The 14,140-nt window shown below is 51.1% G+C and overlaps 1 protein-coding gene across 1 annotated transcript; it reads left to right on the top strand.

Annotated features, from left to right (window-relative positions):
- Nucleotides 1–1,952: 1,952 nt before the first annotated feature.
- On the top strand, nucleotides 1,953–9,544 carry CBX4 (chromobox 4). The gene is made up of 5 exons (XM_077328179.1): nucleotides 1,953–2,120; nucleotides 2,230–2,273; nucleotides 3,032–3,097; nucleotides 5,401–5,467; nucleotides 6,486–9,544. Exons 1-5 carry the CDS (start codon nucleotides 2,052–2,054, stop codon nucleotides 7,854–7,856), a joined length of 1,617 nt encoding a protein of 538 aa, XP_077184294.1. The 5' UTR covers nucleotides 1,953–2,051; the 3' UTR covers nucleotides 7,857–9,544.
- The last annotated feature ends 4,596 nt before the right edge of the window (nucleotides 9,545–14,140 follow it).

The following is a 14,140-nucleotide window of genomic DNA, read 5'->3' as shown; positions in this document are numbered from 1 at the left end:
AAGGTTACATGGATGTAATCTTGTTGCACGACCTGGGCAATCTGTTCAAACAAACGGAGGACTGTCCGCTTCTATCAACCAAATCCACATATTAGGTGGATTTGGACCATTGAAGCTCACCGACTGGAATAGGTTGGGGATTGCCTTCTCATGGATTGTATTCATTCATTGATTCATTCATTCATCGATCGATTGCGCAGGAGCACAGGCCTGCTACGCTGCCTAAGGAGGTCCCAGCAACCGTAGGTAGGGGGCGCGCTTCCAGGCCGTTGGGTAAAGATCAGGTTGCTTCTCAAAATCAAGGTGGGGAAGAAAATTGGGGTTATGAACCACAGTTCCAGAAGTCCGCCTTCCTGCCAGATAATGATGACCCATCTGGGTTCCGTGGTCCTTCCACGGCGCTGAGTGTCTAGAAGAGCTCTATGTAGCCCCGCTTTTGCTGGCTCGCCCTCTATTCAACCGCCTCCGAAGATCAGGCGCCTTTCTGGAGAGCCCCTTTTGCCAATGCAGATATAGGATCGCGAGAAGCAGCTGGACCTCTTTTGCTACCTCGCCCACATCCCTTCAGTGCCCGCCCGCGCATTACCCACACTGGAGGTTTCAGCAAAACCTTCAGCAATTGGCTCCCACTCCGCGGCAAGGAGGATCCCTTTCCCGTCGGCAAAGCCGTCGCGATTCCTTTCCGCACGGGGCGCCCAGACCCTTGGTGCGCCGCAGCATGCTGAGGCCACCCTCGCTTCCCTTGACCCCTAGGCTGCCAGTCCGCAGGGGCTCCCGAGCTAGCGCGCCTCGGGCTCTGCATGGGCGTCCAAGAAAGACGCCATCTGGCCCGGACCGGTGCCCTACGATGAACCGTCGGGTTTCGGAGCAAGGTGCGGCGGCCTAAGTCCAGAGGCCGCCAGGTGGCAGCGGGGCCCTCGGGGACCGGCCAGGGCCATGCCGTCCCTTGCCTTCTCCAGGCGGTGCACCAAATCCGCTAGAAATCTCCCGAGGCGCCCTCGGCCTCCCCGTGCAAAGGCGAGACCTGTCCAGCCCCTTCTCGAGGGAACCCGAGGCCGAGTCCAGCGCCCGAAAGACCTGCCCTTCTTGGCCGCCTTGAGCGAAACTCCGCGGAGAGAAGGGGCCCCCGCCAGCGCCTCAAGCGCCGGTTGCGGGGACTCCCCCCCCCCCCGACACCGCGCCAGCAACGCCGGGTGGGCGCTCTCGATCTGCTCCCCCCCCCCCCCGCTGTGCCCTCCTTCCCTGGCAGGCCCCGAGGCCAGAGCGGATCTCCGCCGCGCCCCTCCTCCGGGCATTGACGGCGCTTCCCCCTTCAGCCCCCTTCCTCCCCAAATGCCCCGGATCCCATTGGGAGGGGGGGGCGCTTTCCCGGGGTTGGAACGCCCTTGCCCACGCCTGGCTGGCATCACTGCCGTTCTCCATCTTGCCAGTCTCTGCCTGCCGCCCAACTTCGCCAGCGGGTGCCCTCCTGCGCAGCAATGGCTCCCCGGCCCCCCCACTCCCCCCCCCAGCGCTTCTGGCCTTGCAGGGGTCGCGCGCAGGGGAGGGCCAGAAACCTCCAGAACCGAGAATTGCCGGGGAAATAAAGGCGCCCCCCCACCGACCCTTAGGGGGACCTTTACTTTGGGGCGGATGCCGACACGGGGCCCGGGCGCCCTGAGCTGTCGGGGGCCGCCCGCGCCCAGGAGGGAGGCAGCCTGGCGAGTGTGGGCACTGCCGAAGGGGCGCCCTTTGCACGGCACACTGCCCCCCCCCGCCCGCCCGCCCCAGCAGCCCCGGAGCGGGCCCGTCATCCCCCCTCCCTCTGCGGCGGCGCCTGCAACGGGGGCCAACGCCGCTCCCCCGCCCCCGCCGGCGCGCAGCCAATCCGCGGCCCGCCTCTTTCTTTGACAGGCAGCGAGGGCCCGCCCCCGCTGACGCGAGGGGCCGGATTTGCATGAGTTGCGCTGCCGCAGGCGGCTGCCGCTCAGTTGTCTGCGCAGGCGAGGAAGCGAGCGGGCTGGGAGAAGCGCCGGCCGCCCGCCTGCCGCCCGCCCGATCCCCGCCCCGCCATGGAGCTGCCGGCCGTGGGCGAGCACGTCTTCGCCGTGGAGAGCATCGAGAAGAAGCGCCTCCGCAAGGTGAGCGAGCCGCTCAGGGCGCCTGGGGCAGGCTGCGGGGGACGGGAGAGGGAGGGAGGGAGAGAGATCCGATCCGCCCGCGGACTGACGCTGCCTCCTCTCCCCGCAGGGCCGAGTCGAGTACCTCGTCAAGTGGAGAGGATGGTCGTCCAAGTAAGTCTCGGGGCCGGCGGGGTGGGGGGGTCCCTTCCGCCCGTCGACGTCGCCCCCCCTCCCCTGCCGCTCCGCCAGCTGGCGCCGGGAGCCCTGCGGAGCCCTCCTCGCTGGTGGCCGCGGGCCTGGCAAGGGGGAGGGCGGCGGCGGCGGCGGCGGCGGTCCTGGGGCGGGAGGCGTGGAGGCGCTGGCGAGCGGCTAGGCGGCGGCTGGCGTGCAGCAGCTGCAGAAAATGGCTCCTTTCCCTGGGCAAGGAGGCTCCCTCCATATTGCAGAAGCCAGCAGCCCGGCGATCGGGAGGGGGGAGGGGAGGGAGAGAGCGGGAGGGGCACTAAGCCCCCCACCCGCCACCAGCTCTGGGCTGCCGCGACGCGAGCGGGACCCGTCCGGCGCTGTCACCCCTCTGGCTGCCCCCGATGCCGTCCTTCTGCCGGGCCGCAGGGGCCGTGCGTGAGCCGCGGCGGTGGGGGGCGACGGGATGGCGGAGCCCGAGTGGCGGGTCGCAGAGCCGGGAGGGGGGGGGGTCGGCGGCGGCGGTGGAGGATTCCTGCGGCATAACAAGTGCGCTCATCCTCTCCGCTCAGCGGCAGCACCTTCCGCCCGGGCCCAGCCCCCCTGCTGGCGGCGCACTCGGAGCGGCGTCCGGGCAGCGGGAGCAGGAGGGGGCGGGGCGGGAGAGGCTCGTTCTGGGCCGGGAGGTCTCCGTGCCAGAGCTCTCTGCAACGGCCCTCCCTCCCTTCCTTCCTTCCTCCCGCAAGATACAACACGTGGGAGCCGGAGGAGAACATCCTCGACCCCAGGCTGCTGATCGCCTTCCAGAACAGGTGAGAGCCGCGCGGCCGGGCTGGCGGGGGGGGGGGGGAGTGCGCCACCGCCGCTGTCTGCTGCGCCGGCCGGAGGGGAGCCTCGAGCCAGCCGATGCCGCGCGGCGGGATGGAGTCGGGCGTGGAGCGGCAGCACCTTACTTGCCTCGGCGGGCAGGCTCCAGCAACTCGCCCGGCGCGCTACGGAACTTCGCTTTAACCCCTTCGCCGCTGCAGCGCCGCGACTTCCTTCGCACTGCCTGCCTGCCTGCCTGCAAGGGGGTGGCGGGCACGTGACGGAAGGGAGCGGCGGCCGCGGCGGGCGGCCGCTGGCTGCAGCTGCGACGCTTGGCGGTCCCTGCTGCAAGCCTTCGGAGAAGGAGGTGTCGCGGTGGTTGCAAGCCGAGCCGTCCCCCTCGTGCCGCAGCGCTGTTGGAGCCGGAGCCCGCCGGGCAGGGGGCAGAGGGCGGGCGGCTGGTCCGCGGAGGCTTACCCCTTGCGGCTTGTCCCGGGGAGATGCCGCTGGGCGGGAGAGGGGGCGGCCCCTGTGGGCTGAAGGGCAGGTGGGTGGGCCAAGCGACGGGCTCCAGCTTCCTTAGGGCCCCTCCTAAGGAAGCCCCCCCCCCCCTAAGGGCAACGGGCCAGCCGCTTTGAAGAGGGCGGTGGGGCCAGGCACTCCTAAGGAGGTGCTTAGCATCCAGGGCAGCTCCTGCTTTTCTGCCGGGCTTGCCGTCCCCCCCTCCCTCACACACACACACACACACTGCATGGGAGGGAAGTGGGTTGCCGCCTGCCGCTGGTGGTTACCAAAACCGTGCAGTGGGGCCAGGAGCAGGCTCAGGCATACTTGTGATCGAGGCTAAGCTGATCCACCCCAAATGTGTTTGCTGGCAGTTCCTCAAGATCCCAGGACAACTCTTTGTCCATGTCCTTCCAGTTGACTCCTTTGTAGGCAGTTGTTTGATTCTCTGCTCCCACTGGCTCTTTGGAGAGAAGTGGAGAAAGCTAAGAAGGAATGTGGAGTGTGGGGGGAAGGGAGGGGAGGGGTAATGTAGCCCAGGCTGCCTCCTTCCCAGGTCTTGTATCCTTTTCTTACTTGAAAGTGGATCTCCCCCTCCCCCCTCCATTGGTTTCAGGGCAGCAGCTCCACAGAGAGACCCTTAGCTTGGAAATAAAGCCAGTAGAGTTCTATAAGGCAGATTGGAAAGTGTCCCTTGTTTAACTTGAAAAGTTTTACCCTCAAGTAATTGTGCATTTGTTTTGATATTTAGACTGGGATAGTCCCATCTTTTATCAGTTTGTAAATTGGGATGAAACAGATTTTCTCAATGGATAACCTACCCTGAGCATTTTAATGTCTTATGCCAGCCTTTCTCACCTTTTTTTACTGCTGAGAAACACCTGAAACATTCCTCCGGTTTCGAGAACCCCCAGAAGTGGTGCAATCATGCAGAATATGGTTGGGAAGCATAGCTGTGTACACACCCACATCCCCTCCCCTTCCCATCCCTCCAGGCCCATTATAGACCATTGGGGGGGTCGACGCGACTATATATGGTTGTCACCCAACAAGTGTTTAACGAAGTTTAATTTTAAAAATTTATCAACTCACCCTTCCAGAGTAATCAAGAAACCCCAGCGTTTTACAAAACCCTGGTTGAGCACGCCTGTCTCATGCAAAGGAAAATAATACTAGGTGATCCAAAAAGTTACTGCTTTTTCTGTGTGAAAAATTGTGTGTTGCTAGGAACTTGAAACATTTCCCTCCAATTTCAACTGATCTACTGCTTCTTAGATTTTCATAGGGGCCTTGATAATTTATTGTTGATACAAGGCAGAGGACACTTTCATCTGAAATGCTGCTTCTGGGACTGCTGTGTTTATATCCAAAAGTCACACTCCTCTACCTTAACCTTCATGCATGAAATATCCAGAGGTGCTTTTGGTTTTGTATAAGAATGCTCTTGAACTGGGTGCATCCATGGCTTTAAGTCTGTTCTGTATGAATAACTCTGGCAGGGGCCTGGGGTAATGCTGCCTGCAGGCTGGTATCAGTTCCAGCAACCTCCCGTTTTCTTCTTGTGCACTTAATACTGTAGGTCTCTCCTCCTCCTGACTATTGCATGGCTACTGAGGAGGAGGAGTGGCTTCCCTGAGGTTCAGTGGGCTTCCTCCTCCCCATCACAGCAGCCCTGGTGCTCTCTGCGGCCTTAAGAAGAATGATAAAGGCCATTCCCCCTTCCCTGCCCAGTTTTGAGTATGCTGTTGAAAGAGAGACTTTCTGAATTACTCGATATTCTTTTCACATATACTAATTTCTTCAGGGAGAGGCAGGAACAGCTGATGGGATACCGCAAGCGAGGACCAAAGCCGAAACCGCTGGTTGTGCAGGTAAGTCTTGTCTATCCTTCTGTTGTTCCTTTGCTTTAATTGGGCCGAAGCAATAAACAGTAACGCTGCCTGAGTCCTGAGGATTGCTTCATAGGCTGATAACAGAAGCTGTATTATTGGTGGCATTTTGCATCTTAATAAGTATCCCCTTCCTTGCTGAGCTCTTTTCCCTGTGGAGGGGAGTTTCATCTTGGTTTCATCATGCTTGGGGGGAGAAGGTGTACACCTGCCATACACAAATCCATTGTTAATTCTGAATGCCAGAGGAAGCCCCGCCTACCTTCTCTCAGCCAACCAGCTGTGACTGCTAGGGCTCTTTGCCAACATGAAAAAAAATATGAACTATATTCTGGTAATTGTTCAGCAGACATGGATTGCACCTGGGATATTCAAACCACTTTTCTCCAAGATGCTTTATGGGGAGCATAAGAGTCCTGACTTTGATTCATCCTCTCTTCCTCTGCCTACTAGTTCTTGTAGAGATTAACAATCTGTGATGCTGAGAAAACACAAATATATAAAGTAAACTGCTGTCTTCTTAATCCTCCATGTATATGTTCAAAATCTGAGTAGGTTGGAAGGATCTCTTTCAGTTCAGCCAATGTGCAGAAGGGTCATAGCTCAGGGGTAGACCTTCTGCTTTGCATGTCAGATGTCCCAGGTTCAACTCCTAGCATCTCCAGTTAAAAAGGATCAGGTAGGAGATGATATGGAAGACCTCTACCCGAGATCCTAGAGGCCTGAGAGGTTGTCAGTGAGAGTAGATCATGCCAACCTTGATAGACCATCAGTCTATGTATACGACAGCTTCATGTGTTCATATATAGCTCAGCCACTTGGGGGGCAGATTAGACAAGTACTTGGCATTCAGAGTTTACTCTTAATGATGTAAAAGCTTTGTTTTTTTTATAGGATGTGATTTTTTTTTTACAGACTTAATAATAGACCGGCTATTTGTTGTTGACTCTTGCTAGTCATTAATGGATGCTTTTCTTTCTCTTCCCATTCCCCTTTACAGTTGCCATCCTTTGCACGACGCTCCAATGTCCTCTCTGGTCTTCAGGACTCTGGTATGGAGAACAGGTCTAAGCTGGACCTCGGCAGTTCTGGGAAAAGCCAGCAGCATCAGTATGAGTTGAATAGCAAGAAGCACCACCAGTACCAGCCTAATGGCAAAGACAGCACCATAAAGCATCAGTCACACAGTAAAGGAAAGTACTACTATCAACTGAATAGCAAGAAGCACCACCACTACCAGCCTGATCCCAAGATGTATGAGCCTCATTACCAGCCAGGCAACAAGGAGCCACAACAAGGGCAGGCCTGCTTGGATCACAGCAAAAACTCCTTGATGTCTCATTCAGACAAATGGTCCCATGGTGCATCAAAAAGCTTGCTGAACCCCGTGAAGAACCTGAATACCACAGAAGGAAAGAATGGGACGGAGAAGAACCTGTCAAGTGGCACAGGGCCGCCACTGCCAACGCCCCGAGATGGGGTAGCCAGCAATGGTATCGGGGGTAAAATGAAGATTGTCAAGAATAAGAACAAGAATGGCCGTATCGTGATTGTCATGAGCAAGTACATGGAGAACGGCATGCAGACGGTGAAGATCAAGTCTGGAGAGCCACCCAAGAAACGAGTGGCTGAGGACAGGACTACTAAGAAAGGGACCGAGGACAGGCAGGAGTCCTGGAAAAAGCACGGGGAGGAGAGATGGCTGGCCAATGATCCCAAAAGGAAATCTGGGACTGAGGCAGGTCAGGTCCCTGCTGAGGGTGGAACCAGTCCCCAGACGGCTACATCACCAGGCAAAGAACCGCCTGTTCCTGATCCACAGCCTCTGCAGCTTACTACCAAGCCAAACTTAGTCCCATGGTCCTTGGAATCCAGTCAGCAAGAGCACAATCCAGCCACCATGGGAGTGAACCTCTCCTCCAGCTGTGGCGGATCCCGAAAACGCTGCCTCTCAGAGCCCCATGGAGACAAGGAGACTGGAAAGAAACGCTTCACCTCCCGGAGCATCAGTACTCCCACCTGCTTGAGCCCACCTATGCCGGAGAGACCCGAACCCTCTACTTTGCTTGCCTCCCAGCCGGAGGTCATCCTGCTGGACTCAGACTTAGATGAACCCATAGACTTGCGGTGCGTAAAGGCTCGGGGGGACAGTGAGCACGGCCTGGTGCAAGTGAAGCCAGAAACCGTGGTGCCACCAGCAGACAAGCCCGTGCCAGAGCATCAGAAGCAGGTGGAACCATTTGAGGTGGAGGAAGAAGAAGATGAGGAGGAGCCCGTGCCAGAGTTCAAACCTTTCTTTGGGAATATAATAATAACAGACGTGACAGCAAACTGCCTGACTGTGACTTTCAAGGAATACGTAACAGTGTGAGGAGGTTCTGGCACAGGCTCTTGGCACTCTCCCTTGGCAGCCTGGTACATGACTCCTCCTCTAAGGTATTGTTCTACCCAGAGTAACTATATGGTACAGTATAGAGGGCTGGTCCTGCTGAGATTGGATGCCTCCCTGTCCAGGAAGAAGAGCCGGGCAGGCAGAGGGATTCAGCCGTGCTTGACAACTGGTTGGTTCCTGAAGTGTCATCTCGGCCCTGGGGGGTGGGTGGGATGTCTTAGGCAATGGGAGGGGCTGAGGGTGGTGGCTTCCCAATTAATGCACGGGAGAGTTACATAGTATTATATTTTAACAGTGCTAACTTGTTGAGTGATTTTTGCTCCCGTTTGTACGTGGTGTTGCTGAAAATGTATTGTTTGAGCTGAAAGCGGGCCTCCCTGGGTGGGCCATGCTAAAATATTTATTTGTAGGTATTTATATAATGAAATATAAAAATAAATCCTAGATTTATGGAGTTTCCTAGATCGCCATATTATATATATATATAATTATATAAAATACATATATTATATATATATAAACTATATCAAATATTTTCTGTTCTTCCTTTTTTGAAAAAAAAGCCACTTGTGGTTTTGTTTTCCTTGCCCTTCCTTTTTCACAAAACTGCAAGACCGTCCCTTCCACTGGTATATATTTTTTGATACTGTCTACACATGTTTTTTTTCAATGTGCAAAAAAAATCATTATCTGAAGCTAAACAAGCTACTATAGAAACTGCTGCTACTAGAAGTATCTAAACTATAAGCTTCCAATTATTATTAATTGCTTGAATGTAAATATTAAATGGAGATGTTAAAAGTGCATTTGATGTTCTGCAGCTAGCCTAGGTCTGCATTACAAAGACTAGCCGTAAAGCAGTGGGAGCTGGTGGCCGCCTGTTGGGTCTTTTGACGGTTGTATCACTGAGGAAGGAAAAGTGTCATGCAATCACTGCAAAGGACTATAAACCTTTCCAAAAACAACAGGAAGTTTTGAGTGCCTTTGTTGCAACTTTGGTGTCTCTTCAATCCTGCTGTTGTACACAGTCTAAGCATATGTTTGGACTCTCCCGTCTTAATTGGGTTACTTTAAATATGGCCATTCTTCTCTGTTGCCGAGAGCTGATCATCTTTAAGGGTTTTCCCCCAAAGGAATGGAACTGAAGGAGGTTCTGCATTTTATTTCTTTACATTTTGAGTCTGTCCCTTTCTCTAAGGAAGTCAGGGCAGTTAATATTCTCCCCTTCCATGCCATTCTCCCTGTAGCCATGGGAAGTACATCAGGCTAAACCAGAATGAGTGGCCCAAGGTCCATCCATTGTGATCATAAACTTGGTCACCCAGTTGACCCATATGTAATTGAAGGAAAAATAAATCTTACCGGATTTTTAGTACCCAATCCCTAGACTCCACATATAGTCTTAAAGTGAATTTTAAAAAGAAGAGGCATGACTTCTTAAGGAATCCTACTCTGACCTATGTTAGAGAATGTTGCAAAGTCAGTGGTTTGTGACTTACCTGCTGAGAAAAGTACCAGGAAGCAAGGTTGCTGCCAGATCAGTATTCCCAAAGGCGAACACTGTAGCGCTGTAGCCATGGATGTCAATTGACCGTATTGTTTTGTGGCACTATGACTTCGAAGAATCTGTGATGTTCCTAGAAATAAAGGATGTCCCTTAGAAACTATGCTGGCTCTGCTGGGAAATGTCTCGAGTAGAATGTGTGATCAGCGCTTGGGGTGTGAGGTCACGGGTGCCCTACAGCTGTTGCTCTGAACTTTTTATTTACTACATTTATATACCACCCTCCCCGAAGGCTCAGGGCGGTTTACATCAAAGAGAGATAACTGTACAAATAACTCAGTATATAATAACACAATAATAATTATAACATTATGAACAATAGAACATTGGGGAGAACAATAACTCAACGCTTACTGATGGCCCAGTGGGATGGGTGAGTCTGCAATGATGGTTGTAGGAGGGACGCTGAGTGGGGCTGATTGGAAGTGGTGGTACTGTTTGATCTCAACCAAATGCCTGGTGGAGGAGCTTCCTTTTGCAGGCCCTGCGGAATTGTTTGAGTTCTGTCAGGGCCCTGATCTCCTCTGGGAGCTCGTTATACCAGGTGGGGGGCAGGATGGAATAAGCTCTGGCCCTGGTTGAGGTCAAGTAGGCTTCCTTGGGTCCAGGGATCACCAATGATGGATACGCACATACGACATAGGCTGCCTGAGGAGGTGGTGAGCTCCCCCTCACTGGTAGTCTTCAAGCAAAGATTGGATACACACTTTTCAGGGTGCTTTAGGATGGTTTGGGCTGATCCTGCGTTGAGCAGGGGGTTGGACTAGATGGCCTGTATGGCCCCCTTCCAACTCTATGATTCTGTGATTCTATGACATACACATCTGAAATGTGCTCAGGGTGTCCTGATAAATTTCTGCAGCTACTGGACTCATATCATCTATCCTTGCGCTATAAGAAAAAAGGTGCTTGCCTTCTGAGACCTTGGTGTTACTGAGTGAATGAAGAATCCATGGACACTTGGAGTTTAGTTATAATTCTGCTCAGAATTAGGAACTGGTGGTCCATACAAGATTCATGGTTGCTAACATGCAGATGTCCTCTTCTAGAATCACTCATGGTTTTGATAGGCATTCCTTGCTACATGTGCAAAGTTTCCCTTTTGTGTAGCAAAAAAAAAACCCACAGATTGCTTAATATCCTTATCCTAACATATTTGAGAATAAGCCTCATTAAACTCTTGAACTTTTTTCTTGGTAAACATGCATAGGATTGGACTGGATGGTTTTACTCTTACAAGAACCTTTTTAAAGAAGGCACTGAGAGCTGTAGTTTCACAAAATTGAACCACAGTTCAGTTACAGCTGTACTTTATCTATATAAACGACTATCTAAAATCACAGGATAGCAGTACAGATGCAAGCAATGGCATAGACTAGTTTATGGAATGTATCACTTGTCTCCCTCCCCCCAAAAAACTCTGCCCTAAGAGCCAAGTGTATTAACTTTGCATATCAAATTTGACTTCTTGCTAAATATGAACCAATCATGTTGGGGAATATTATATTGGTACAGCTGCAATAAATGTCTCTTAGCATTTTAGAAAAGGATTTAGTTTATTTCCATTAAAATTTATATGGCTTTTCAGACAAAAGTTTGATATGTTCTTTAAATGAAAATGTTGCCCCTGGCCCTATCCGCATAGATTTGTGCATTGATGCCTGTGTTAACAGCAGAAAGAACTTTGGTCCAGCTTTTGACTCTCTGGATGAATGCAGGATTTTTACTAGTGGGCTTTCTCCTAAGTAAGCATGCATAGGGTTGCTTGCAGCCTCCTCTCACACGTCAGGCATGGAGCTACACTTCCTATGTCACAAACATGTCAGTCGTTATGAGATGAATCTTCCTGTTTCTCTAGTAACCTTAATTATATTTAATAAACTTTAATCATTGGTGGTTTGCAGTTTGTGCAAAATGCATTTACTCTATGAAAAAACAAAGTAATTTCAACTTGTGTCTTGCTCTCGTGCAGCCCGTGACTTCTGTTGGGCTTCCTCCCCTGCTCTTTTTCCTCCCAACCCCACCCCCCTTAACCGCTACCCAGAAAACAGAAGCAGTTTAAGCATTAGGCTTCCTGGCAGAGCATCTGTGGGTGTTTTGAGGGGCCATTTCCTGCCAGCTAGATTGTGCTCTGAAAACCTATGCAAGTAATTGGCAGCTTGATCAGGTGCAGCAGATTTCATGAATGGCTGAACTTGCTGCAGGCATCTGGGGCTTGTCCAGTCTTCGAATAGTGAGGAAAGTGGGAGTATTTTTAGTGCTTCATGTTTCCTATAGAAGTTCCTTAGTAGCTGTAGTTTAGCGACCTCTCCCCACAGGAATTGCATGGGAGTGTATGTTTAACAAATGTTTTATATAATCCTATTCTTAATGTAGAACCCCCCCCAAAAAAAGTTGGCAATTGTATTGATCCACAGCAAGATCTAAAAACAAAAGCCATTTAAAAACCTTGCAGTAAGACCAATATTCTGTATGTGTTGCTTGTTCATAGGAAAAGGTCTTACATGGCTTTCATTCCCCTGTACTATTAGCTGGCCCTGTTGGGCTTCGTCTAGAACACAGAATGGATTGACAACAGCAGGTTACTTGGAGGTGAAGCAGGTATCATTTTTGTGCCCGGATAAGTAGTGAAAACTGTGGTGCATTTCATGTTGTTTCTTTTGAAAAACAAAGCAGTTGACTTTGGGATTCTTAGGTGGCATTCTAATCCAGGGGCCCTACCAACCTGAGGCCTGCTCAGTTTCAGCGTTCCTTAATACCTCCATGTGAAATTGTGGCATCACAACAGACCTTGCAACCAGGAGGCTATTTTATAAGAGTTCGTGTGGCCAGGTTATGATGTGTCATGCAGTGCCATGGTGGAAACAGCCTTGATTTCTACATGTTCACTATGCTAAAAGTGGGAAGGTGGTGAGTTTTTACTTTAATAGCTTCTCACATAAATGTCTTGGTGTTGAAACATAAGCAATGATTAAGAGTCTTCTGTGCTGTTTCACACATGCAGAAAGGGCTCTGTGATGGCTGGGCTGACACAAGTCAAAAGACCAGCGGAGGGAACTCCTCCTGCACACAGCCTTCTTTGGGGAGGAAACTTTCTCATAGGGAACAGGACAGACAGGAATCAACATTCACTTCATTGAATGGCCTGCAATACTGTGGCTTACCTTGTATGTACTACATGCAGATGGCTGAAGAGATGCAAACCCTGGGAGCTGGTTTTGTGCAAGTAGTTTGGCTTGATTCGATGCATAGGATGCTTCATCTAAATAGCTCTAAGTCACAATGTCCAGATGCACAGTATGTACAAAGAAATAAATGTACATGTTGCCTCTAAATTGCCTGGCCACACCCAGCAGCTAGGCTGCCATATGCTTAAAGGATAAACATTTTGTCATGCACCACACAAATCAACCCGTGCTGCTTGTGTTGGGCTTCTACCACATGGGGCATTGCTTCATATGGGTGTGGAATCTTCTCCCCACACACAGTCTTCCCCAATTAGATGATGTAAATAGAACTAGATGCCAAGGGCATCACTTCTTGTTTTCTGGCTCCCCTCTTTTCTTTCCAAAAGAACAATAATGGATTATCTGTCCAAATCATGCAAATATTTGCACAATACACATGACAGGTTTATCAGCAAGTTAAAATCCAAAATCTAAGCTGTGCAGTTCTCTATAATCTGTATCTCTTGACAAATGGCTTAAACTTATTACTTTTGGTTTTGGTCCTGCTTCTTTAACAGCCCCAGGCAAGTGGAACTTTAGTAGACAAAACTGTTTTTCCCAGCATAGAGCTAATGGCGAGTCCATCACCATCTGTTGTCCAGGGGGCAGCAGGGCTGTAGAATAGCTGCCAACCCTTCTGCCATATATGGCTACCTCTGCCAACTGCCCCTCTACAGTAAGGACTGGCACTGATGGTAACTTTTTGTTTTCCATCGACTTGGGGATGCGAGTTTCAAGACTTATCACCATCAAGCCTAGAAGAAAGTGTCTTATACCTTTAAGAGATGCTCAATGTATAGAAATGAGCAGTTGAAGCTTTTCATGGCATGGAGGTAAATAACATCCCACTATTAAAAGAACAGAATACTTTTCCAGGTAGTTGGTAAGAGGTGGCCCTGTGTATCCTGAAGCCCTGGCAAAACAAAAGCATCCTAGCCACCAGTCCTAATCTGAATTGTTCAGGCAAACGGCAAATTTTGTTTACCTCACATTAAACTTGTATTCTGGGTTTTGATACAAAATATCATCTGTGAAATCAAGATACCCTGGCCAGCTTTCCAGACCCTGTGATTGAGCTTCAGTCTGTTGCTTTGCATGTGTTTCCATAGCACGTGGTTCAACTACACAGTGTTTTTTTTTTAATCTGTGGTTGGGCTTGTTTTTCCTTTTCCAAATACTGCCTCTGGGATTGCTTTCTCAAAAGGAGCAAATTGGAAGGGGGAGGGGAGTTGTTGGACAGGGCCCTGCTTTAGTGCAATAAATAAATAACTGTACCTAGATTTGGTCTCAGTCGCTCCCTGCATGACACATATCACAGAGCAAAATAAAGCTTTACTGAACAAATTGGGGAAAATGGTTTTTAAACAAAGCATGTACCGTATTTGCCGGCGTATAAAACGACTGGGCGTATAAGACGACCCCCAACATTTCCACTCAAAATATAGTACTATGGGCCACTATGGGCAGCTATG

Source organism: Paroedura picta, chromosome 3 (assembly GCF_049243985.1).
Source record: "Paroedura picta isolate Pp20150507F chromosome 3, Ppicta_v3.0, whole genome shotgun sequence".
Lineage (NCBI taxonomy): Eukaryota > Metazoa > Chordata > Lepidosauria > Squamata > Gekkonidae > Paroedura > Paroedura picta.
The sequence above is the reverse complement of the archived record's forward strand: the minus strand, read 5'-3'. Positions and strand labels throughout refer to the sequence as shown.